Consider the following 27,553-nt stretch of genomic DNA (forward strand, 5'->3'; position numbering starts at 1 on the left):
GAGAATATATTGGAGACGTGCACCTAGATTTCGTTCGTGGTAGATTTGTAATATGAGGTGGTTTAATGTGAGAGCAGAGTCGCCGTCAAGCTTTAAGCTCCTTGGATCTTTTCGATCTGCGGTCCAACCAACTCCAACCGTTTCTACCCACCACCCGAATCGGAAACGCACGCGTCGAAGACCATCGCGCCACCAAGGCCACGTTCCATCCAACCCCAGAAACGTGTCAACTTGGATTTGGTACCCGTAAAAAAATATAAAATATATAAACAAATCTACCTCATTCTATTAGCTTAAATTGTTGAGACAAGTAGTACTTTTAATATGGTATCAGATCAAAATCCGACCCACATATGAAAGAGAGTGTAAAAAAATATAAAATATATAAATAAATCTATCTCATTCTATTAGCTTAAGCTTTTGGAACAAGTGATGATTTTAATGGTACCGATGAATATCGTAATATGTTTGGTCTACAATACTGAAAACTGGATGAAAAGAGGTTGATTTCAATCTTATATTGCATGGAGCTGATTACACTAGTATGGATTTACTCAAAAACGTTCACACTAGCGAGCTTATAAATAGTAATGCAAGAGTTTCTCGTGTCATTGTGTAAAGCTATCACATTGTTGTTGAAAATCTACATGACAAAAGCGTATTTCAAGTTTTTAATGATAGCGATCAGAATCATCCATCTGATCCTTAAATAGAGATAGATGAATGCGCAAATTCAAACAAAAAGCACTACTTTCTCAGTGCATGGAGATTGTGAATCAGATTTGTGCCAAAAGGGTAGCATATTGTACAAATCAACCTGTGAATGAGAGATGTAAAGGAATATCAATTAGAACAAAACGCATGGAATATCTACAAAGCCTATCTTAAACCAAGAAGAAATATCAATGCTGAATTGGTAATTGCTATTCAAATGTCTTAGAACAAGGTAAAAGAATGGGGGCTCTAGTTGCAATGAATCATGTTATTATTCGAATCCACAATGGACAAGAAAGGAAAATATTCTCATATAATAACATGAATAAATAAAATAATAGATTTTTTAAGAAAAAATATATTTCAAGTAATTTTACTTGCAAACAAACATGCTAAGAATGTTGCACATATGTTTTTATTTTTTCCACCTCTTAAAGAATCGTATTGCTTGTAATGCTTAAATGACTTAACACAAAGTCATATAACCTATGGACCCGTTTGGTTCGCGGAAAGTATTTTTCCTCTAAGAAATATGATTTCTGGAAAGTAGATTTCTGAAAAGAGGATGCTTGGAAAGTACTTTTGGTATGTTTGGTTGATAATGGAAAAGTAACAGATTTTCATAGTGCTTATGTTTGGTTGACTATCCACATTTTTAGGAAAGTTATGTATAATTTCTATAATACCCTTAATAAAAATTAGGTATTTAATGATGAAAGGCTCATTTGCCCTCAGGCTCAGGTCGTTTCATAAAATTCCAGGCTTGGCCTCAGGCTCAGTATCGAACCCTATATTGGGCTCGGGCTCGAGCTCACTTGGCACAGCCCGGCTCGGGCTTCAGCTCGTAAGGCTCATTTGCCCGAGGTCGAGCCCGAGCCCGCCCTATCCCAACCCGAGCCCACCCCATCCCCATCCACAACGAAGGAAAGAAAGAAAGAAAGAAAGAAAGAAAAGAAGAAGAAGAGAAGAAAGAAGGGGGCGGCCGCAAGCACCGCCGGCACGGGCGTCGACCGTGGGCACTGCGGCTCTGCCGCAGGGGAGGAAGTGAAAGCTGGGGGATAGGGAGAGCCTTGGCGCTGGAAATGGCTGGATGGGGCACGGGGGTTTGGGCGGCGGTGCTTATTGCCTCCCCTGTCGGGGGTGGAGAAAGGAGAGGAGGCATAGGAAGGGTGCCAGAGGCGGGTGCAGAGGTGGAGAAGGTCACGGTCATGCGGAGCGAGGCGGGATGGGTCCTGACCGCGGGCGATGCGGCCGGCCATGATGCAGAACTTCTTGCGGAGGCGGCGGAGCTTCTCGGAGAGCTGGGATCAGGTGTATGGCGTCATTGTCGTCGTCATCCACTCGTCCTCGTCGTCGTAGCTATTGTTAGAGAGGAGGGCGGGGAGGGGGGCATCGGCTTTAGGCTTGGGGGTGAGGAGAACAGAGTCGTGGGTGAGGGTGGAGTCGTGGAGGTGGGGTTGGGAAGGTTCTAGAGAAATCGAGAAGAAAGGAGAAGAAAAGAAAAAGAAAGAGGAGGAGGGAATGGGTTAACGAGTTGGTTTGGGTTAACGGGTTGAGTCCGAACCCAAACCAATCCAATTTGATTTAAAGAAATTAAATGGATTTGGGTTAGCCTGGGTTGGGTTTGATCTAAATCCAATTGGGTTCAATTAGATTGGGATTTAAATTGATTAAACCAAATAAAATTTAATTGGGTCGAGTCCAAGTTTAATTGGGACCCAATTAAATTGTTAATTGGACCGAGCCCTCATTTGGGCTCGTGAACTGCTTGGGCTCAAACTCGGGCTCGGGTTCGAATTTAAACGGGCCTCATTTTGGGCTCGGACTCGGGCTCGTTTGACTAACGAGCCGAGCCCGAGCCGGGCTTTTACCAAACCGAGCCCGAGCAGCTCGACCCGTTGACAACCCTAGCTTACAGGAAAGTAACTTTTTCATGAAACGTGGAAATCATATTTTTATGGGAATACAACTTTTCTGTCTTTCTCCTTTGAAAACTCTAACCAAATCAGAGGCATCTCATTACTTTTTGTTGACCACACTTTTCCCCTTCTTTTCCCGCGAACCAAACGAGCCCTATATTCTTGTCAAGATCTGAAAATTGATACCAAGATGGAAAAATAACGTATGATATGCAAAATAAAGAATAAAGCATATTTTTTTGCATTTTTTTTTAAAATAATCAACTACGTGTTTTTTTCGAAATCAGATAATAATTCTTGAAATTCTTTTTCCTTTTGCTGAAAAAAAGAAAAGAGGGGGGTGAGGAGAACCTCACCCGCGTAGCAACCTTCAATGGACCCCTCCTCGCTGGAGAATGTTCGATACGGGTCGACAAGTTTTACTCATACCTCCCCACCAGCACCATCTAAGTAACCGGCAGACCGGATAGCGACTCCACCGGGCAAACCAGACGGGGGGCATCCGGTCTCCACATTTAATCGACGCTTGTGCATTTCGAATCTGGGCCACTCTGGTGGAATCAAATCTCCGTTTCCACCGTGCTTAAGGCTGCAAATGGGTCGGGTCTCGGAACGATCCGTGTAGACCCGACCTGACCCGAATTTTAGGATCCGCGGATCCGGGTCGGGTCCTAAAATTGGACTCGAATCATTTTTTGAGTTGGGTCTAGGTTTACCGAATGGACCTGAAGAGAGAGAGAGAGAGAGAGGGGGGGGGGGGAAGCAAAAGTGAGTTTTTTTTTTGTGGGTCATGGCACTATTGGTCTATCTAGATTCTCTCTCGATCTATTATATTGTTGATACCTCTGGTGTCTCGGTAGCTGGCTTTTTTTTTCTTTCTGTTTTTTTTAACTTTTGCAGGGAGGAAGTGAAGGAACACTGAACTGAATATGGGTCATATGCCAATTTTCTGCAATGGAATTGGATTTTGGAAGAAGGTTTGGGATTTTTTTTATCCTCGTGAGAGGGGAGCTGAGAGACACCAAGTTCCGTTTAATCAGTCATATGGACAAAAAATAGTGTGATATGAAATTTGGCTTGCAGACTCGACTAAGTTAGTAGTCATGGGTCATCTGTTCTGACTGGAGGTCAATTGCAAGTCTTTGAAGTCATGGGTCACCCAGCACCTCATATCATATGACCAAATTAGATTTGCCCAAATTCTTTTCTAAAAACACAAAAAATTAGATCTGATTTGGATCCGAATCCGACATGACTCAGATCCAGATTCGATCCGATCCGATTTTCAACCAGATCGGATCTGAGTCTAAAATTAGAATCCAAACAAAAATTCAGATCGGATTGGAACCACCTAAGATTCGACTCGATCCGATCCGACCAATTTGTATCCTTCCGTGCTACCGTCCTTTAGGATCTCCGCCCGTAACAGATAAAAGATATCCCCCGGCATCTAAACCGCCGCTGCGATCGCAACCGTTTCCGTTGCTGATCTGGCTCCCAATGATTCGCACAGTCCGGGTACCGTACGGACTAGTCAATCTCACAGATCGGCAATGCGGTGAATAGGGCGGTGCTGCATAAAGTTTCAAGAAAGAAGATCTGTTGCTTCGTCGGTGCCCGCTGTTCAGCCGTGGGGAAACAGTCGACGAACGTTGGATTCCCAACTTATCGTGTTCCAGCGAAAGAATTCTCGATCTCCTCTCCAAGGGTTCCGATCGTGTACCCAAAAACAGAAAAAGGTCGTTTCTCGTCTACAATTTGGTGAACTTATCCAAATATCTCTACGATTCGTAGCAGCTGCCTTCGTCGGGAAGATGTCCGTTCTGAATTCGCTGTTCAACAGGGCTACACTCGGAGCAAGATGGTTCGTTCGTTCGTTCAATTATTTTTGGTTAATCTATTCCTTTTTCTTTCATTCTATTCTTCCCTTTTTATCATATTGGTTAGATTCGTCGAGTTGTGATCCCTGACAAGAGGTTCATAGCGAAAGAAACGGCCTTTTACCCCTTTTGTCGACAGTCGTTATCAGTTCTCTGTTAATACTCTGAGAAAATTCGCAATAGTGAGGTTTTATGCACTGATTTCTTGATATTGTTGGTTGTAGAAAAATGGAATTGGTTTCGATTTGATGTGTTTCTTGATGGAATCCTATTTTCCACGCACGGCCACTTTCTTTAAATCTTTAATACGATTTGGTGGGCAAAGTATAATTTTTGACGGGGAATGAACAATTTTGTATCCCGAGGACCCTCTGAATATTACCAACCGTTTGACAAGCATGCATTTCTTGGTCCGGCAAGTTATTGGTTGCGTTACTCTTTCTTTGTTTTCCCTCTTCAATCACTGAAGAAGGGAAAAATATCATTTTGTGTTTTTTTTTCATTTATTAGTAAAATGTCTGGTAACATTAGATGGACTTGTTATATGTAGGTCGCTAGAGTTGTCTACAACTAGTAGAAATCTCTTTGAGCATTTTAGATCTCCCTTCAGCAATCATCTTGTTCTTTGGGGATGTGCTTTTTGGATCTTTTCATGATGTTTGTCAACTACTGAATTAGAAAGAATAATGCACTGGTGACTAGTTGCTTAATTTCTTGATGCAGAAACATTATGCAGCTGTTGATTGTTAATATTTGTGGGTTTTGATATGAGATATGAATAACATCGGAATAAAAAGAGGAAATACAAGGTAATACTAGAAGAAAGGGGAAAGAAGTGGAGTGGAAATAGGGTCTTGTAGGTTCTTAATCAAATTTTTGTGCTGCCGCTTCTGTTATTATCAGCCATTTTTGTGTCTGGGGTGGAATACTGGAATTTGACTAAAACTTCTTTGTAATAAAGAGAGTATGTGATTTTTTCAACAAACTTGTACTATTAAGTACATACTGATTCTTAACCACTCCAAATCAATCCAAAATGTAAAAAACCTCAGACTTCAAAATTCCCCCTCCATTCTTTGAAACTTGTCAAAGAATGTATCAACTATGAAACCTTGTAAAAACATTGAAAAGATCTTCCATTTCACATATGAATTTGGCTAGTTGGTGCAAAGCAATGTGCTCAACATGTTTAACATTGAATCCATTTTCTTCTTGATGGATTTAAACCACTTTCAATCCCAAGCATTGCGAACTGTTGACATGTATGCTTCATTTTTTATTGCATTTAAACTCCACATTATTTTCTTAGACTTCTAAGCTGACTAGATTTCTTCTAAGAAATGATAAATAACCTGTGGTGGCGCATCTGTCCATGAAGTTCTAGCATTGTCTACATGAGAGTAGACCTCAACATTTGGGAGTTCTTTCATTTGTAAGACCTTATCTAATTGTGACATTGGATACCTCAGGATCAGCACTACCACATTTTAATTTGGAGCTCTGGGAGTAAGCATAACAGGGTCAATACATTAACTGCAAAGGTTATTTTTGGCCTATTGTTTGTTAGACAATTGATTTTTACCCACAAAAACTCCCATACGTATGCAGCTTAACCAAACAAATTAAAACTTGGGATGCTTTGTTTCTTTCCTTCAGTATCCTTAAAGAATAACTTATGCCACATATAGGAAATGCAACTTTCATCACCTGGAAATACTATAAGAAAATGAACTATTTTATGATTTGTTTGGAAAAAGTATATTAGTTACTTCACATCCTAAGTGTCTTCTTTGCCAATTTAGACCATCTTGAACAACATTAATGGTCTGGAGCTCTTGCTTGTGTTTTTATTTTTCTGATATTTAACTTCTTATGACAATCTGATGGCTGGACTACAGACAGATTGGACAGCATAAAAGTAAATGATTGTTGTTCTATTTTGAACCAAAAATCAGAAATCTAAACAAACCATAATTCATAAGCTTTGTAAATTACTATGAGTATATGAGTTCCCCATTGTACCGGTACTAGCATATGAACAACACTGACAGGATGTCTTATTAATGTGTAAACAGAGTTAGATGTCCCTTTGTAGTGGTTATTCTAAGTTTTGAGCTTTTGTATATTGTTAATGTGTAAAGTAGTTATGCCATGTTAAATTTTATGAAAAGTAACTTGTAACTATGCTATGCACATTTTAACCTACAATCAACATAAATTTCTATGTTAATTTATAATCCTATGTTTATATAAGTTGGCTAGAGCTATGTTTATTTCATTGAAACATGTCTACACAATAGATATAGTAATGAAAATTAGCTTGAGTTCTAAGAACTACGAGTAAAATAGTGTACCTCAGAATATTAGTTCTTGTATTTCTCTTTGCCAATGCATGCCAAGTGTTGACATGCTACTGCATCATATGCATACCTTGTCGAATTTTGAGTAGTAGCATGGTGATAAAAAATAATTCTTGAATAAGACAACTCAACAAAATATATTCACCACAATTATAGAATATATTGATCTTTTTGCATATAGATACATTTTGAGAGTGAAGCTTTGAATAATTCTTAAAATTTAAGATCTAAAATATTTTTGAAATATATACACCTCAAGAATTCTTATTTTTGTATTTATCCTTCATTTTTTTGAGAAAGGTTTACCTTCAAAAGGTTAACCCTTGAAGTATGAAATATGCATATATACCCATCCTGTCATGATACACCAACTTATGTCTTTCTAAGCTTATTTTTTTGGGGGTTAAAAGGCACATAACTTATCTACTTACTATTTTACATTTCATTGCATTTGTTTTTGCTTTTAATTTTGAAGGCTATATTTAAAACTTTGTTCTGATGGTATATATGCAATTTCCTTTTTTTGATGGATGAATAAGCAATTTAGCACTTTTCAAAGATTATATGTACAAAAATCCGTGGAAAGGAAAATTAGTAATGTAATATTTTAATATAACTCTTGATTTAAGGAAGTCATCTAATCATAGGGGCTTATCTGCAAGTTTCAGATTGTAGGAGGGTAGATATGCAAACATAAGATTTTCTAAGGGGCATGTGTGCAAGGTTCAGACTTTTTGAGTGGTATATATGTACATTTCACTTGTCAAAATTCAAATAAATTAGCATTTTTTGAATGGTATACATACAAAACCCCCAAAAATTAAAGATTCATTGTTTACATTTTATGAATTGTTTTCATTGTTCAATTTTTTAGTATAAAAGTATGATCCTACAGAAGAGGACAGTGAATTAGTGATATTCCTAGAACCTCTTGGATTGTGGAACTTGTCACCTTATAAATAAGATCTGATCTTAAATCTTACAATTTTGAGCTGAAGTATTGCATCCTATTCAGGTCCAATCTACTACCCCATCCTCTTTTCCTTAAAAAATCTCCCAAAAACTCGACAAAAAAAAAAAAAAGGAAAGCACTCTTCAACTTTGTAAGAACTCACCTTTTGTTGAATTTATTGCATCCAATACCGGAGTGTTTCCATTTTCTTTTCCGAACTTGCAAATCTGAGTCTGATATTTTTAAAAAGCTTTCTGGAATGAAGAAATTGATGAGTGATATAATTAACACAAGATGATCACTAGGTTTGAAAATTGACCATGCGACAGGGCATACCAGGATGTATCATGTGCTGTATAGACCCATATCAGCAAACTATGAGCCGATAAGGAACTGCACCATGATACATACCATGCTAGCATCTGACCAGTATGGCCCTGTATTCTGTACTTGAAACTCGTTTTATGTACATGCATTATGTATGGCGTCATATGGCAATAGAGCTAAAACTTTGAAAACGACTTTGGATTTAATTCTTTTCCAAGCTAAACTGAATAAATTTAGATTTTGGAGTTTTAAGGAAATCTTGAAATTTTTTCTGGCTGCCAGTCTTCCTTGCAAACCAACCTTGGAAGAGAAAAACTGCTAAAGATCTGGCTTCTTTAGCTCCCTGGATAATATATCCAGACCTTTACTCTTTTTTTTTTAATAGAAAAATCTATCATCCAAGAAGAAATTTTCAATATCCTACTTACCGTTGAAAAAGGGAGTGTGGAGAAGCCCAAATAGAATGATCCTCATGCACTTGAGCTCTATCAGCTTGCATATTTTGTCTTGCATAGATCTTTATAATTGTAGTTTGCATTCTTTGGAATGATTTTCATTTTTAGTTATTCATATTTTGGGGCTTTCTCATTCTTTCGCATTTATTCTGGGCTATTATTTGACTTTATGAGCAGAGTCTTATATTTCAAGGAAACTAATGCTTGAGAATGTATCTTTAACCGAACATTTTTGATCATTTATTAGCAAGACTTGCTTGAATTTGGCCATCTCACGGATCAAATTACTGCATAATAAGAGAGAGTTGCAACTGAAGAATATGCGCAAAGAGATCTCTCAATATCTTCAGACTGGCCAAGAAGCCATTGCTCGAATTCGGGTATAATAAAAACTTTTAGTCTATTAGCTATCTTGTTATCAATTGCCTAATTATTTATGATAATATTTCACCGATTCTTTTGATTTATTGATGTTAATGTAGGTGGAGCATGTTATACGTGAACAGAATATATTGGCTGCCTATGAGATCATAGAGCTGTTTTGTGAATTTGTTCTTGCGCGTGTTCCCATTCTTGAAACCCAAAGGTGTGTTTTTTTATTGCACATACCTGTTAAACATATACACAGATATGTATTGTATGTATATATAATATGTATATACACATACATGTATTTATGTTCTTGAGAATTTATCATTATATATAACACTTCAAGAATCATCTCTGATGATTTGGAGTCCACCAACCGTCATGATCTTCGAACTTCATAGACTGTTTTCACGGGGATAGAACTAGGCTGAGCCACATTTGATTGTAAAACAGGAAATAGGGTACAGAGAATATATTAGGCAGCATATACTTAATTTCAAATATTTCTGGCTTCACAGAAAATTGTTCCAATGTTGCTTATCTTGTTGAATAATGAATAGCTTCACCAACATTTTGAGGAACAGTGCCTCTTATGTACTGTTTTATATTTCTAGCGGCAAGCTCACCACTTGGTTAGTTTAACATGTATGTGTGGGTGTTCCTTTGCATTTAGATTGTTGGCTTGACCCTATGCAGATGATATATGTTAGGTCTCCACACTTATCTGCTCTTCTTTACATTCTAACATGGTGTTCGAGTGTTATTAACTCCAGGCTTGAGTTTTATGCTAAAGCATTTATGGATCTTATCCAGTGAATTTGTCTTGCTCTTTCATCTTGCCATACTCATTTTGAGCCTAAACCGTGCTGCCTTCAGCACTCAACAATATTGCCACTCTTTGTTAACTTTATAGACACCCTGATGCTAAACCAGAACTCTGCCCCACATAATGGTGTCATAAGCTTGCACTTGTATGACTATCTCTCAACCCAGGTTGAAAAAGAAAATTCTTTAGTGGTAAAGTCCAAATCAGCGGTCAAGCATAGGGCTTATGCATCTTCCCCTAATACCATGTTTTTTTTTTGAAGAAAAATGTTTTAGGTGTTAATTGCTAACACTTCAGCAACCCAACAGATTGGAGATTTCTCTGACTCAGATCTTAAAAATTCCACTCTAGCTTGGAGTCTGTTTCCATTGCCAACTGTAAGCTTCTTGAACAAGTCTGTTTCCCAAACCCCTGCTCTAAACTCTGTTCCAAAGGGTGGACCAGATTATGGCTCAGCTGTCATCATTAGATGCATCGAATTGTGTTGCCTAGCACACCTATGATCAGTTGCTCTCTAACATTTATAGAAAAATTCGTTTACACTCTTCTTTTTGTCATTTTAATTTTCTGGATAAGAATTTTTCTTTTTTGCTTTCGAGTGTAGGGTGGATGTGTTGCGTGTAGATACGATCACCATATAGTATCACATCTGTGACCCTTTTTCCCAAACCGCTATCTTGCATGTGCTGCTTTTTTCTCTCTCCCTCTTTACTTTTTATTTTTTATCTTTATTTTTAGGATGGAGTTGGAAGCAAAAAGCTTTCCCCAGGCCATATGCATGAAATTGTAATATTATAGGGAGGAGGTTTGACTGGGGTTCTTCCTTTTCAACATTTAGGATCGACAAAAAGAGTATAGTTTCGATGAGGTCCAATCAATTGGTTATATATGATGGTTTTCTGTTGCAGCTCTCAACCTTTCTATAGTATTTCATTAATAGAATACCATCGAATCGTGAGAAGTTATGGAAGTCAACCGTTCGAATGTCAGTTTCAACAGCAACCACTGCAGCTAAACGGGAATTCTTTTTTTCCGTAATCAAGGGTGTCACGCCCTGAACCCAGCACCCGGGTCCGGTACGCGATCGGCCGCATGAGCCCTACAGCAGTGCCCTAAAGATCATGCCAGGCCTAAGATGAACAAAAATTCAATAATTCCACAGTTAATTACTTAATTCAAATAGATAAATCTAACATGTCCAATTAATCAAATTGGTTCAATTACAAGATCTTCAAATACTCATCGGCATCAAAGAAAGATAAACTAACTAACTAATAACTTTAATGCTCGTGATCCGCGCCCAACCCATCCATGTCTATGCATCCTGCAACTCTGAAAAGAGAAAGAAGAAGGGGGGGTGAGCTTTCAGCGCAGTAAGAACCCCTATACATCCACACCAACACAATAATAATGTAGATTTGAAACCACAAGAAATCGATGCACATGTCATGAAATCATAAACCGGCTATCAACAGGCTCAAATAATCAATATAAGTATGTACGTCAAACATCAATTAAAGTCCAGCCATACAAAAATTATATAGCATATGATAGCTCATAAATCTTCATTATTATTTTCAATGCTTTTTCTTTCCATTCTATATTAACTTGATTCGAATCAATTATCTTTCCGACTTTGGCTACATCCCGGTCACGTTTCCGACCCGTGACAGGGCAATCGATAGTATCGCATTTCCAGCCTGTGATGGGGCAATCAATAGTATCACATTTCCAGCCTGTGATGGGGCAATCAATAATAACGAGATAAGCCCAAAATTCCTATTCATTTAATCAATTCATACACACACATCAATTTTCTTTTCCACTTTATTTCTGACCTAGACTAACCATGGTCACGTTTTCGGCCCGTGACAGGGCAATCAATATAACATGGTTAGTCCATCCACCATATCCATTAGTCCAATTATATAAGTGTAAGTTATGCTCAGGATTGTATGTATCATACTATCAATTACAAACAAATGTGATCAAAATACGATTTAATACCATCATATCATAAGAACCACATTCATAAATCCAATTATGCAGGTGTAGGTTATGCGTAAGCATGCATCCATCATGATACCAATCACAAGAAAATACGATCAAAATATAATTTAATATAAAACTATTTTTTTCTTCTAACTTATCTGGATCATAGCACATCATACATATATAGGTGCAAAAATATTTATATCATGTAGGTTGGCGTACAGGAATCCTTACCCTTTGTTGAAAAACTCAGACAGACTAATCACCCACCCTCACGGCGATCTAGGAACTGGGATGCGCAGAACTCCGCTTAATGTCCTTTTGTCCAATAAATTGTTCTTCTACAGAACCAAGACAATATTAAAAATTACCCAAGATATCTGACAACCCAAAACTCTCTATTGATCCTCTCAAGGGTCTACAAGTATCTAGTACCCCAAGACTAACCAACAATCCATGATCTTCCTAAATTAAACTAGAGAGAAAACATACTAATAAGCGACAGCAACTAGAGAGAGGAGATAAAATAACAAAGAAGAGAGAGAGTTGGCTCTCTCTCTCTCTCCCTCTCTTCCTTCCTTCCAGTGGATTTGGGGAGGAGGAATAGATGGAAACAAGGGAGGGAGAAGACCCACTCGGGAGTCTCCCTCCCCCTTTCTCATGGGTCGGGCTGGTGCCCCAAGCCCAATGAAATATGAGCCCTCACATTCTTCTCCCTAAAAAAAATTTCGTCCTCGAAATTAGCATACCTAAAGTTTCAAATTGTTGCGAATGCTTGACCTTCATCTCTTCTTCGAGCTCCCAAGTAGCCTCTCTTTCCGTATGATTATTCCATTGCACCTTCACAAAAGGAATGGTTCGATGTCGTAGTACCTGATCTTTTCTGTCCACAATTCGTGTGGGGAACTCCTCATAGGTCAAATCCTTATGAAGATGTAATGGCTCATAAAACCTTATGAAGATGTAATGGCTCATATGCTACCACATGACTTGGGTCAGGGACGTATTTCTTCAACATTGACACATGAAATACATTGTGCACACTGGATAAAGCTGGTGGTAAAGCCAGTCGGTATGCCACCTCTTCAACTCTATCCAGAATCTCAAACAGATCAACATACCTAGGGCTTAATTTACCATGAATCCCAAATCTCATCATGCCTTTAGTGGGTGACACTTAAAAACACATGATCCCCAATTTAAAATTTTAGTTTTCTCCTTCTATTATCAGTATAACTCTTTTGACGACTCTGAGCTGTACGAAGTCGTTCTCTGATCACTTGCACCTTATCTATGGTCTGTTGCACTATCTTTGGGCCTAATAATTTTCTTTTACTCACATCATCCCAACAAATAGGAGATCCATGTTAAAACTTTCCAAGTCTAAGACCAACCAAGGAATCATCAACCGTTAACGCTAAATTTAAGATGCCTAAGTTTCTTCCAAAAGTTGTCAACAAAAGAACCCACTTGAAAATTACTTAGCAACCTCTAGATCATCCATAGAATCAACATAGCTACCTCTAGATCATCCATAGAATCAACAACATTCTTCTCTGCTAGAAACTAACTCAAGTGTTCCATCATAATACCTTTTAGATCAAATATTAATGTCCTTAACCAGTTTCAAAATAACTCAAACCACCACACTTCCGCTGCACACTCTGATTTAATTCATTAAATACTCTAAAGCCTCTAAATAATTTATGACCGAAATATCACTTTGCACTAGGAGTAAGAAAATCGAAATTTCAAAATTTTAATTGAGCAGAACTTCCAGATCTCTCTGTCCTCAATTTATGTAGAGTATACTTACCATAACTAACTCTTAAGTCATTAGTCAAGTTTAAGGTCACTGCATGATCTCCACAACTTAGAATCCAAAATATTTAGGTTTAATTAACTTTGGATTTCCTTAGCAATTCGATTAGACAGTCTAGATTGATCTTCCTCCCAATAGGATTTACTCCGAATTCAATGGGTTAAAAATCATTGAGCCAATATCACTATAATTAGAAATTAACTATATCAACCTTCAAATCTTTCTTCGCCAAGATTCTTAATATGTATGATCAATGCTACATATGATAACTCACATAAGCATCTCAAAATCTAAATCTCTACTCAATGACAAAGATTCCTGGTTAGATCATAAATCTAGACTTTAGTTTAAATTACACATCCAATATTCTCTAACAATTATAAGAAAAATCTAATAGCCCGATCCAAATATGAGAATTCAATTTACTAGAATTTCCACCAATTTGCATACTCTATGGCCTTAAGAATTTAATCCACTAATAGAAATACACCTATTGCAATATCCAAACATGCCAATACCAAATATAATCCATATACAGATTAACCTCGAAAAACAATCTACTCTAATATTATGAAAAATCTTTCTTAAATTACTCCAATACTATGATAGATCCATGCACAAAGTCTACTCTAAAAATTAACAGCAAAACCAAAAGTACTATTAGATCTACACCCATATCAAGTTTGAACTTCCAAGTCATTGACACAATATCTAAATATGGTATAACTGATATGCCATGGTTAACCTTCATACACTTACGTTAGGTCTAACCTCTCGTATCATGATCAAAGACAATTTATCCAATCGTTTCGTACTCATTGAATATCAAACCCAATACTTATATTTTATCACAATTCCTAGTGATCTTACACCTAAGCATTGAATTTAATTCTGCTACTTTATGTCAAGTTTAGAATGATCATAACCTCAAGATCTGACACAATTCTATCGCAATACCTGGTGATCCTAAACTTATGCTTTGGTTCTAATTTTGTCACTATCCCCAATGATCTTAAACCTCAAACTCTAATGCCACTAAGGCCACAGTTCCTAGTGGTCTTAAACCTTAGATTATAATATCATTCTTGTTCCAATCTCAAGTGATTATAAACCAAGGCTCTGATAGTCTTTCTATCATAATTTCCCACTCACACTCACCTGAACCTAAACCCTAGGATACCTTAACCTTAAGCTCTGATACGACTCTGTCACGCCCTGATCCTAGCATCCGGGTCCAGTATGCGACCGGTTGCATGAGCCCTAGAGCAGTGCCCTAAAGATCATGCAAGGCCTAAGATGAACAAAAATCCGATAATTCCATAGTTAATTACTTAATTCAAATAGATAAATCTAACATGTCCAGATAATTAAATTGGTTCAATTACAAGATTTTCAAATGCTCATTGGCATCAAAGAAAGATAAACTAACTAACTAACTAATAACTTTAATGCTCGCGCTTCACGCCCAACCCATCCATGTCTATGTATCCTGCAACTCTGAAAAGAGAAAGAAGAAGGGGGTGAGCTTTACAGCCCAGTAAGAACCCCTATACATCTACGCCAACACAATAATAATATAGATTTGAAACCATAAGAAATCAATGCACATGTCATGAAATCATAAACCGGCTATCAATAGGCTCAAATAATCAATATAAGTATGTACGTCAAACATCAATGAAAGTCCAGCCATACAAAAATGATATAGCATATGATAGCTCATAAATCTTCATTACTATTTTCAATGCTTTTTCTTTCTATTTTATATTAACTTGATCCGGATTAATTATCTTTCTGACTTTGGCTACATCCCGGTCACGTTTCCGGCCCGTGATGAGGCAATCGATAGTATCACATTTCCAGCCTGTGATGGGGCAATTGATAGTATCACATTTTCAGTCTGTGATGGGGCAATCGATAGTATCACATTTCCAGCCTGTGATAGGGCAATCAATAATAACGAGATAAGCCCAAAGTCCCTATTCATTTAATCAATTCATATACACACATCAATTTTCTTTTTCACTTTATTTCTGACCTAGACTAACCATGGTCACGTTTGCGGCCCCTGACAAGACAATCAATATAACATGGTTAGTCCATCCGCCATATCCATTAGTCCAATTATATAAGTGTAAGTTATGCTCAGGAGTTTATCCATCATGCTATCAATTACAAACAAATGTAATCAAAATACAATTTAATGCCATCATATCATAAGAACCACATTCATAAATCCAATTATGCAGGTGTAGGTTATGCGTAAGCATGCATCCATCATGATGCCAATCACAAGCTAATACGATCAAAATATAATTTAATATAAAACTATTTTTTCTTCTAACTTATCAAGATCATAGGGCATCATACATGTATAGGTGCAAAAATATTTATATCATGCAGGTCGGCGTACAGGAATCCTTATCCTTTGTTGAAAAACTCAGACATATTAATCACCCGACCTCATGGCGATCTAGAAACTAGGATACGCAGAACTCCGCTCAACGTCCTTTCGTCCAATAGATTGTTCTCCTACAGAACCAAGACAATATTAAAAATTACCCAAGATAACTGACAACCCAAAACTCTCTATGGATCTTCTCAAGGGTCTACAAGTATCTAGTACCCCAAGACTAACCAACAGTCCATGATCTCCCTGAATTAAACTAGAGAGAAAACAGAGTAATAAGAGACAACAACTAGAGAGAGGAGATAAAATAACAAAGAAGAGAGAGAGTTGGCTCTCTCTCTCTCTCCCTCTCTTCCTTCCTTCCGGTGGATTTGGGGAGGAGGAATAGATGAAAACAGGGGAGGGAGAAGACCCGCTCGGGAGTCTCCCTCCCCCTTTCTCATGGGTCGGGCTGGTGCCCCAAGCCCAATGAAATGTGGGCCCTCACAAAGGGAGCCTTTTGCAGTGAAGCTTGAGGGATCAAATGAATCAAAGGAATTGAAGAGGTGGTAGTGTCTCACCACATCAATCTGAAATTAGGGTTTTAGTCATCAAAGATTAATGAGCCTCCTTTCTGGTCTTGGTTTATAGGAGCTACATCTGGATAGTGAATTGCTGTGATGATGGGACTACAATATCAGTTGCTCATTTCCTGGTTGCTTTTACTTTACATCAAGCCAGACCCTTTCTTCTCCCCCACTTTCTCTATTCATTTTTTTAATATTTATGTTTTTATATCTTTTAGTTTATAGTGTAGTCAACTTCTGAGTCATTTGGACTTTTTATATTATTATTATTAATTAGTTTTAATTTCTCCTACATTTTACTGAACACCAAGATATCACCTCTCTCTCGTGCGCGCGTAAAAAATACTCATTTTTTCCCTATTCCAGGTTCTCTCAAGTTAATGAAGGGTCCAGTCCAATCACCCATCTTTCAAGCACCCACAAATAAGGAGTGATTGAAATCTTTTGCTATTGCTTTAGGTTTGAAATCTTGATCCAATCATCCATCTGGCATGGTTGGATGAACTAAGACCTCCACCAACAAGAGAGGGAGGGGCTCACAATCAGATCAGAATGGAGTATATGTATAGATCATGCTGAACAAGCTGATCCTCTCTGCGACATGTTTCCTTTACACTTCAACATCTTTTTCAGATGGTCATGGTCGGTGTCGGGTCCCACCCTCCTGTTGCTTCCACGAGTTGGCAACCCCATTCTGAATGGCTTAAAACAAAATCTGTTAAGGGGAGGCTTCCATGTAATGGGTAAACACTGGCATAAATACAGAGACAGAGGTCTACAGGCAGATAGATCATTAATTCATACTCCTTTGGTAGAAACTGTGAAGTAATAGACTTCCAGGCCCATACTTTTAGTTGTGTTTTAACCATTTCTTGTATTTGTAAATCGATGCTTATTTGAACTGCTCTAGAAACAGTCAAGATTTAATGTCAAATGAAATCAATTAATTTCAGCTGATTTTATATAATATTATCATGTTCACCATTTAACCCATAAATATCATATCCATGTAACAGGAATTGCCCATCAGAATTGCAGGAGGCTGTTGCTAGCATAATCTTTGCTTCTCCAAGATGTTCAGATTTGCCGGAGTTGATGCAGGTCCGGAATTTATTTACTGCAAAATATGGGAAGGAGTTTACGTTAGCTGCTTCTGAGCTGCGACCAGATAGCAGCGTCAATCGTACGGTAAGAAGCATCTATTTACTCCAAATTGTTGATATGGAATCTTAAGCAAGAAGATCAACTTACTAGTAATATCTTCAGATCATTGAGAAACTTGCAGTGAGAGCTCCACCTGCAGATTTAAAGCTTAAGATTTTGAAAGCAATAGCTCAGGAGTACAATGTGGAATGGGACTCATCAAACACTGAAGCAGAATTTAGTAAAAAACATGAAGACTTGCTGGTATGTTTTCTTGTTGCTAAATTGCTTCTAGGTATCTCCTTTATAAATAGCTTGTAGTTTATACTGAACTGTAGCTTTTTATTCTTTGTTTTTTTTTCTTGTTGTCCTTGTGGAAACAATGCTGAGTTTCATTTTTTTACTGTTTTGTAATCTTATAACGTTAATCGTAATCAGCAAACCTTATGCCGTCTGGAGTTGGCTTCCACAGTCGTTTGCCATCAATTTCCATGGGTCAACTTGTCATAGGCATCCTTTTCGTCTTTTGTCACAACAACAATGCAGGTTTTCATGTGCTTCCTCCTTTTATCGGACTGTTGGAGCACTATCTGATCCCATCTATTGATCAAGACGTTTGGCCATTGTTGCACATGACTGACTACATGGCCGTACTGTCTCCATTTTTTCTCCATAATTTGGTCACCGAAGGGTGTAATTCTACAGCTTCAACAGTATGCTCATTTATAACTATTAGATTTACCACATTTGTCTTTGCATTCTTGTTGCTGCAGTTATATGTAGTTAAGAAAGAAAAACTTCTTATGCTGCAGAGTTTCTTTGAATCCAGTGCTGCTGCTTTTGTCACCATATGGGCTTCCATCTTCAAACTTACCAGCAGCTTGCATATCACGTTTCAAAACCAGAGTCCCATTTTATATATTCTGCTTTGATTCTGACTGATCCTTCAATGTCATTAACTTGCTTCATTATTCCATAGAGTAAATTTCAAAATAAATAAGATAGTCATTATGGACAGTCTCTTAGTTATCATCTTGACTGGAACCTCATTTTTGTTTTTCTTAGCACTAGACTATGGACCTATATGCCCTATTTATGTTGAATTTGTTTCTTAGATCTTCCAAAGCCTGCATAAACTATAAGTTTCAAACAATTTTTTATTTATTCATGAATAATTTACTGGTGCCTACCTTGTTATTGCAGTTCCATCTCAAGCATATTAAAAGTGTAAAATTTCATTTAGTTATTAAGTTGGTCATGTAAGTTACCTGAACTTGGTGATGCCTGAGAAAAGGAGTGAGAATTAAGTTAAATACACTCCCACCAAAATTGAGAGGTTCTTCTGTTTCTTAGTTTCTTAGTCATTGAATAAGGTTAACAGTAGGGAGTTAATCGATTGCAGCAGTCCACTTTAGTCTGTTGAGAACGCCTTTTGTTTCTTTTTGTGCACTGACCAAATAGAAGTATTTGTGATTTAATCAAATATAAAAGGCAACATGCGACAACACGAAAACTCTGCAACTTATGCTGCAACACCACAAGTCTTTATCATTATCTTCTTCCAATCTCTATGTCCCTAAAATTTTTAGGGGGGAAAAAATCCCTTTGTTCATGACTCATAAACACATTTCTCTGGAATGCAGGATGGATCAACTCCCTCGAAGTTACAGGGACCCGTTGTTGAGAGTTCTGTGGATATGTCGTTACCCAAGAGTGGACTTCCCGTTTCACCTATCAAAGAGAATCAAAAAGATCAAATGCTTGTGGCTTCCATCCCCTCAGTAAGTAACGCTTCAGCTCTCATGAGTGGAGTCTCTTTGGAGGGCACCAAAAAAATAGAACCACTCAGCACTCAGAAAGGGGGGCCGCCTAGTGATGAGAAAGCAGGTACAAGCTGGAGCTCGTCCGATGTTTTGGAGAGAGCTCGAGCAGCCATTGCTTCAGCAGAGCGCGCATCTGCTGCTGCCCGTGCTGCTGCCGAGCTTGTAAATGTTAGATTGGATCGCCCAGCTAGCAACACCAAAAGTTAAAATCAGATCAATCTCTGTTACAAATTTAAAAATTCTTGAAGCTTCCCAAAAGATGAAAGGAAAATCTAATCTGTAATTAATCAGCCATATCTTATGGAAAATTTAAGTGGCTGAATGTGCATGATGAGGTCTTAACTTGTTTTTTGTTTGTTCCTTTTTATTATGGAAGACTATTTGTTAAACTACTCTTTGAAAGGTGGTGTGTTTTTTTTTTTTATACAACCGAAAAAAAGGTGGTGTCTTTTAAGTTTTAAGCTGTACCTTTTCAAAAGATTTGGATCAGAATGGGATCTTTTTATTATATCATGTACATAGAAATAAGCTTTGCAAATTGGATGTGTAATTAAACAGACTTCAAAATAAAAAGGTGCATGCAAGAGGCTCCCGGTGCAAAAATTCATTAGTTATTTGGACTTGTTTGATGCCGGAAGGACCTATTCGAAGTAAAACCAGGCGACCAGATTTCATTTAAATATAAAATATATACAGAGGACGATACGAGGATCTAGTAATATAGCGTGACAAACGTGCAACTTCTGAAATCAAATTTCTCTTTGAAAATCTTCATTCAGTTGGGTAAGGTCTGTCGATCTTAGTGGTGCCATAAAAACAAGAAATTAGAGCACTCGGGCAGTTCATAAAACTATGCCTGGCTGTTAGAAGGTTTTATCTCCACAATTCTTTGCACGCGTATGGTCGGTTTCAAGGATCATATATGATTATGTACACATTACGCAAATTAATTCCCACTTGAAGCCTTGATGTCAACTTTCTTTATAACCATCTTCCTGGCCTCAAGGTTGCGCCATGCAAGACAAAAGATACGCTACTCAGCTGCCTAAAATTTCTAATGTTGGAATTCACAACATATGAACGGAAGCAAAGACGATGTGATGTACTCCATCCATGGCTGGCCGAAATGATGGCAGAACTGAGAGTTAGAAGCTGTCCCTCCCCCTACTTTAACATTAAATTACATATGTCAATCTTTGCATTAAGGGCAAGCACAAGGTTTCAGTATTGTAAGAAGAACCGCCATTCGGTGGCCTTACAAGGTATATAAAATACCAACAGCCCTCTCAATTTGCATTGTCAGATACCATATTTTAGATTTTCTATAAAAAAGCTTAGAAGAAAATTAGAAGTTATAGAAGATCGATAGAAATTCGGCTTTCGACCTCGAGGCCGGCAGGCAGGTTTGCGTAAGCATGGGGGACGACCGGAAGGCGAACTTGGTGACCGATGGCGAGGCCACCAGGTGATGGTCACCGGTGGAGTTTGCGACGGGGAGGCTAGAATTCACGGTGAAGTTGCTGTCTTTTCTGATGTCGAACTTTCTGCTTTTAGGCTGTTTGGAGTCTTCAATTGTCACTAGGATGATCCTTTCTTAACATATGCCCTTTGTAAAAAATTTAGCATGTTATCCTGTTCAAGTTGCCAAGGGTTTCTCTACCTGATGGAAACTTGAGATAATATGTTCAAATTTTGCAGTTAAAATTGGATTCTTGCAAGGATTATCAGTCATTGTGCTTCAAACTCACAGGAATAAATTGTGCCAAAATGAACTTGTTGCATTACTTCGATTTACAAATCTTTACGTGTTCAAAATTAGTGACATGGCTGATACGCAGGCCAGTTCTGTTCAGGCCTTCTTATCGTAGTACTTGTTGAAATATTCAAATTCTTGAAGAATTAGAATCTCGATAAATCCTTGTTGTAATTTAAAGGATCCACAAACATAGGTGCTAAATTGTACGAAGATTAATATCACCTGAACTTGGGTGCTGTATCACATCTATCTCAGCCAGCTTAATGGATAAAAAAAAATGATCCACTAGAGTTTGCTTCTGTGCTAAATTTCTAATAATGGCAGTTGGGCAAGAGAAGGCCTTCCTAGAAACCTGGATGACCGGATGGTGGCAGGGAAGTACTTCGTCATTTAAGATCAGATGCTTAGAAGGCAAGTTAGCAAAAACATTGCCGTCTCCTTGGGTTGTTTCTGGACAGAAGGAAGCATGCAAGGTTTGATACAAGGAAAATGTTTTCATTTCCGGGGCATAAAATACGAATAATTTGAGCTTAGACACCAAAGAGCCAATTAATTTGCAGGGGCCTCACTGCACCATTTTTCCTTGTAGCATCCATCATAATCTATAGATCTTTGAAGAAACCTGTCAGGTTGCTGGGGATTATCAATTGCTTTTGATACCTTGCTGAACACTAAAATAACAGACTTCTTGTTGTATGAACTATTAATTAACGACATAGCAAGGCATAAATTCTTTCCATCTGTACACATGCACATGTATCCACTGGTTTGCCAATGTGTCCGGGTAGCTTATCTCGATGATACCTGATAACCTTTACGAGCATCTACACTTGCTTTCTGTAAGCAAGGCAGCAGTATCTTCTTCTAGACTCATTTTCCTTCTGTTCCGGTCCTTTTGTTGACCTGAATGAAACTTCACCTGGATCTCATATGTAATGAAACTCTCAAACAAACTGTATTCATATTTCTTTTTTAATTAACGCTAACAACTTTTATTTTTTAATTTTTCCTTCATGGGCATATATAGAAGAAACTATATATGAACATTTGACTACCACGATCTCATACTCGTTCATCCTTCTGCAACACAGGGTTCGGCCATGCTCTGTTATGCAGGCTGATTCTTTTGAACTTGCTGATGATACAGGGCGAGGAGGAAGTTTGACTGGCATGGTGCATCCCGTTGATATTCATCCATCACGAAAGCATATATGTGTAGTAAGATGGCTTCTTGCTCAATCTTTAGAACCAGTTTGTTTGATTTAATGCCAGATATTGGAAACAAGAATGCGTTCTTTTTACCCTTTCACTTCAATATGCACACTCAGAACTGAATGTTTGACCTCCTGCAGAGTATTCTTTTGACACAGATACACATATATTTGTTTATCCTAGTGGCCAATCTTTAAAGGTAACCGCAAGTAAAAAAATTATATATCAATCTATAATCATTCTCCCTTTTGTAGTTTCATGCTGAAAACCATACTGACCTGGGTAATCTTAAAGGTGTACAGTGATGATAATCCATACGCCTCATCAAAATCTAGAAATATGAAATGCAATGCACAATTATCGGTTTCAATGCAGACGGTTTTAGAACTACATGTACCATTTAATTTTAAATTCAAGTAAGCTGGATAAACCCATAGAGTCTGAAGCTCAGCTTCTTATACCTGTAAATGGTTTACTTGGGTAAAACTTATAAATTCTAAAATCATTATATCAGTTAATATCGAGTATTACACCAACAAAGGGACTCCACGCCCACTCTGCCACCCACATAGTTTCTCTCCTTCATGCATTTGCTGTTACCGCGCATTCCTATGTTAATTATTGCTCTAACGATCCCTCTCTTAGACATGCTAATGCCTTCAAAGTTATTCATGGTTTGTCTTCGTTGTTTAGTTCCATGTGGTTTACCATCTTCAAATCTTGTTTAAGATGGTTAATTATATGTCTTGACAGCAGCCAATCCTGCTCTCAGGAGTTGATCTAAATGGAACAACCCAGCCAGTCTCTGAGAGTGAGGTTTGGGAGGTCCAATGTGACAGCTACGCTCAAAGTTCAAACATCACCTCAGCTCCTTCCACAAGAATATTACCTATTATGATGTATTTTGGCTGACTATATAGCATTTCAGTTCAAATCACTTGCTTACTTAGAGGATGGTTTACACCTTTTATTTCTACCAAATATGATAAGCTATGAACTATATGCATTACTAATAAATTAGATGTGAGACTTTGAGACACGTCCTGACTCATGTAACTCGAGTAACAATTTCAAATTGTTAGGTTAATAAACCTAATGCCATGTATGAACTTTCTATACATATTCTTATATGGTTGTCAATCAGCAATCAGTTCGGAAATTACAGTTTTTAGTAATTTACTAGTGGTTCTGTAGTGGAATAGCATATTCTTCACTTGCATAGAAGTCAATTCCTACTCAATATAGTAGATTATAAAATAGTAGATACCAATAGTACATCTAATGAAAGTCCAAAAATTTGGATTAATATAGTAGATACCGATAGTAAATCTAATGAAAGTCATAAAAGCCCTAGATGAAGATGAGTGCTATCTTATAACCTATATCAGTTATTATTCAATTTACCCTCATTCTCTTTATCAAGTCACTATGCATCCAATATTCTGATTATAAATCCCTACTGCTGATTATAAAATCTTGACTGCGTCTACTGTTGATCATGAATAAGATGAGTGCTATCTTATCACATGAAGTCCTGAGTGAAGAAGAATGCTGCTCCAGTAACAATTATTTTCTCTTCTAGAGAAACAAAGAATATTGTTATGTACAGGCAAGTCAATCAGCAACATGACCTAAAGAATTCTGCCCTGTAAAGATTTTTGACATGAAGAATTCTGCCGGTAACAATTATTGTTAAGAGAAACCCCTCAGTATTTTCTCTAGATAACGTTCCACAGAAATAAAGAATGGTGTTTATGTATGAGCAAATCAAGTATCGACCAGCAACACGCAAGTCCAAAGGCAAAGACCAACACAAGCAGAACAAGCAAACAGAAGTCATGTTGATTGGTGCACGCACAATCTTTCACGCAAGGGACATCCTTTTTAACTCCCGGGGCCCTCATGCTAAAACCACAATATATAATAGCTTAGATAAGTTAGACTAGGGATCTATTGCTGGGAAGGTTAAATATTTATCTGAAAATCTATATTTTTCTTGATAAATATTTTTTAGAAAATATTTAAACAGGAACATAATTTACCAATAATTTTTTGCATTACTACTTTTCTGGATAAGTTGCTCATTAGATCTATCTATATTTTCCATTATATTATATTATATTATATATAAAACATAACATTATATTATAATATATTATATAATAAAATAATATAATATTAGGATTAAGGATATTTTATGAATAAAAAAAAAGTATTTTACTGGTTGCTGAAAAATGACTTACCCATCTTAGATGGGTAAGATTTTCTCTTCATTTCATAGGTAAATGCTACTCATGAAAAATAAATACGTATTACCCAGAACAGAAATAAGTTAAGCAGATTTTAAATTAGTTAAACAAGTCTTAAAAAAGATTAAATGAGTCGGGTTTTAACCCGACCCAATTATTAAAAATGGGTCAAATGTCTAAATTGAACCCAACCCATTAAATAAACAGCTTTAGACGGGTTGATCAATTTATGACCCAAACTTATTTATGTCAAACTCGAACTTGCTTAAAGTAGATCATTCAAGCATCGGATTGACGGATCGGATCATAAATTACTACCTCTAACTTTAAGGGCCCATTATTTTGAGGGTAAAAAACTTACCTAAATGCTTGTATTTCTGAATAAGTATTTTCTAGACAACATTTAGACAAAAAAATAATTTACCCATATTTTTTTATGCATTGAAAAGTAGCCCCTAAATCTGTTATCTATGTTCTATTGCATTACTACCTTCTCGGGTAAGTTGCTAAAATTTATCCATATTTTCTATAATACCCTTATGCTTCCAGCCTAATTTGATAAGTCTTTTCTGATTAAAGCCCAATTGCCTCATACGAAACTATGCTTTTAGCCCGTACAAATTGAGGAGAGGCTAGATGATACAAAGGCAAAGTAATATATAATTTCTTCCAATACATCCACGAGCATACTTCTTTTTGTTAAATTCAGAGTCCATATGTAAACTAACATAAATATAAACTCTAAAAGGTCTAATCACCAACTGTAGTGGCGGACGGTTTAGGAAATTTCCTTTAAAAAAATATAAATTTTCTTTTTTAAAAAAATTTCTTTAATTTTTTCTTTTCCTTAACTGCACCATTAAAGTTTTCTGGATTTATTTTTATGTCGTTTGTTGTTTTTTGTTTATTGTTTGTTGGTTTTTGGTTGTTGTTTATTGTTTGCTGGACCAGTGCAGATACTAAATAAGTCAAACCAACAAGTTGACCTAACCTATTTATTAAGGTTAAACCAATAGGTTAAACTAATAGGTTGATCTGATTTGACCTGTTTATTAAACTGGTTAAGCAGGCCGGGTCAAGTTACTTGCTTATCAAGCATAACAAGTTCAGATTTTAAATTCTGATCTGTTTAATAGACATGTGAGGTTTTGTGATTTTCTAATTCGACCTACGTCTGATCCGATCCGTATACGATTCCTATGGACGCCCAATGGATCCTATTCTCATGTTTCAACCCCCACTACGTGCCATCTGTCCGCCGCCCTCCCGCCTGCCCCTCTTGATCGTCAGCGGTCTCCCCCTCCCTCGACAGGTGGTTGTGGCGGTCCTGCAAGTGTCGGCCTCCTCCAATCCCGCTGCAGCATCCCGTGGTGGTCCTGCCAGACTCATCCACTCCCTTGGCTACCTTCCTTCTTTGGGTGTGCTCTATCTCTCTTTCTCTCCTCCTTCCCAAAGCATGGTTTTGTCGTCCCTATTCTTTCTATTCTCCTCCATTTTCAAGCGATCTCCTCCCTCTGTTTGTGAGCAAATGATGGGGGAGACCCACCAAACATAATGAGTACAAGAGTAGGGAGAGGGAAGAAGAAAGATCGTCATTTTTAAGTTATCGTTCTCTTTTTCATCCTTGAACCGACCCATTTACATACCGAGTTTAGAAACCCCTGTTCCTCCTTTTCACAAAGATTTGCATGGCAGGTATTTATTCTTATTTTCATGGCAGGTATTTATTCTTATTTATTTATTCTTATTTTCATGGTTAAATTTAGTGTTAATTTTGGCATACATGCATGCGATTCTTGTTACTGGTTGTTTGTGTTTGCCATGTGCCATGGCTTAATTTGGATTTATCTATGTTACCGAACCGGTTCAGTACCGGTACCGTACCGACCCGTTTGTCGACAGTACAAGTCTCGGTACCGATTCGGCGGAGCTTGTCTACACCTGTAAATTTTTTCTGGTAGTGAAAATTATTGACTCACCAAAATTACAAAACCAAAGCTGAATTTGCAATATGATGACCTGAACCACTTGACTAATACATGGGTCCACCAACAAGTCACTAAAAACTTCATACCTGCTGAGTTAGAGAAAAGAAGTAGCTCTACTCAAGCCTCGAGATCATACTCACTGACTGCTTCTATGTGCTCTGCTAAAAAACATGGTATACTGGAGGTACAAATAGGTAAAATTGTTGAGTTGTGTGTAGATGAAAGATCACAAAAATTCATGCATCTTCAAATTCCAAGTCTGAAACATGCAAGATGACAGAACTTTTCTTCACTCTATTATCACCTCTCTGTTCAGCACAGCATGATATCAAAGGAGAAAACAAGTAGACTGTCCATATATGCTGAAGGACCAGAGGGTCATGTTTCCCACTTGGCAGTACTCGAGGAAAATAAAAAGTTGACCACTAGATTCTCAATTTAGGAAAAAAATGATAGCTTCCATAAAATTGCATTTCCAGATGACAAGAGGACTAGATCAGAAATAATTTATTCTAGAGGTACCTTGTCAAGTTGTTAAGCGAAACTTGGTACAATAACCAAGAAAATAGTTCTCACCTCCAAGGGTAACCTGGTACAAGGGGAGCCCGGTACATTACAAGCATAAAGTGAGAATATTTCATGTACATTTCCTTCGAATAACCAAGAAAATAGTTATCTCAGTTTTCAGCATGTTACCTCACAGTGGATCGAAGCTGCCAGTGGACTTCTTGGCATTGCGCAAACAAAACTGTGGAGGAATTGATCATTTCTTTGAAGACTGCCCTAGAAA

The 27,553-nt window shown here is 37.5% G+C and overlaps 1 protein-coding gene across 1 annotated transcript; it reads left to right on the plus strand.

Annotated features, from left to right (window-relative positions):
- Positions 1–4,213: 4,213 nt before the first annotated feature.
- LOC103712811 (IST1 homolog) lies at positions 4,214–20,066 on the plus strand. Its single transcript, XM_039125797.1, has 6 exons — positions 4,214–4,497; positions 8,855–8,987; positions 9,090–9,193; positions 17,609–17,780; positions 17,859–17,999; positions 19,379–20,066. The coding sequence occupies exons 1-6, from the start codon at positions 4,448–4,450 to the stop codon at positions 19,763–19,765; spliced, it is 987 nt and encodes a 328-aa protein (XP_038981725.1). The 5' UTR covers positions 4,214–4,447; the 3' UTR covers positions 19,766–20,066.
- Positions 20,067–27,553: the final 7,487 nt, after the last annotated feature.

This window comes from Phoenix dactylifera, chromosome 4 (assembly GCF_009389715.1).
Source record: "Phoenix dactylifera cultivar Barhee BC4 chromosome 4, palm_55x_up_171113_PBpolish2nd_filt_p, whole genome shotgun sequence".
Lineage (NCBI taxonomy): Eukaryota > Viridiplantae > Streptophyta > Magnoliopsida > Arecales > Arecaceae > Phoenix > Phoenix dactylifera.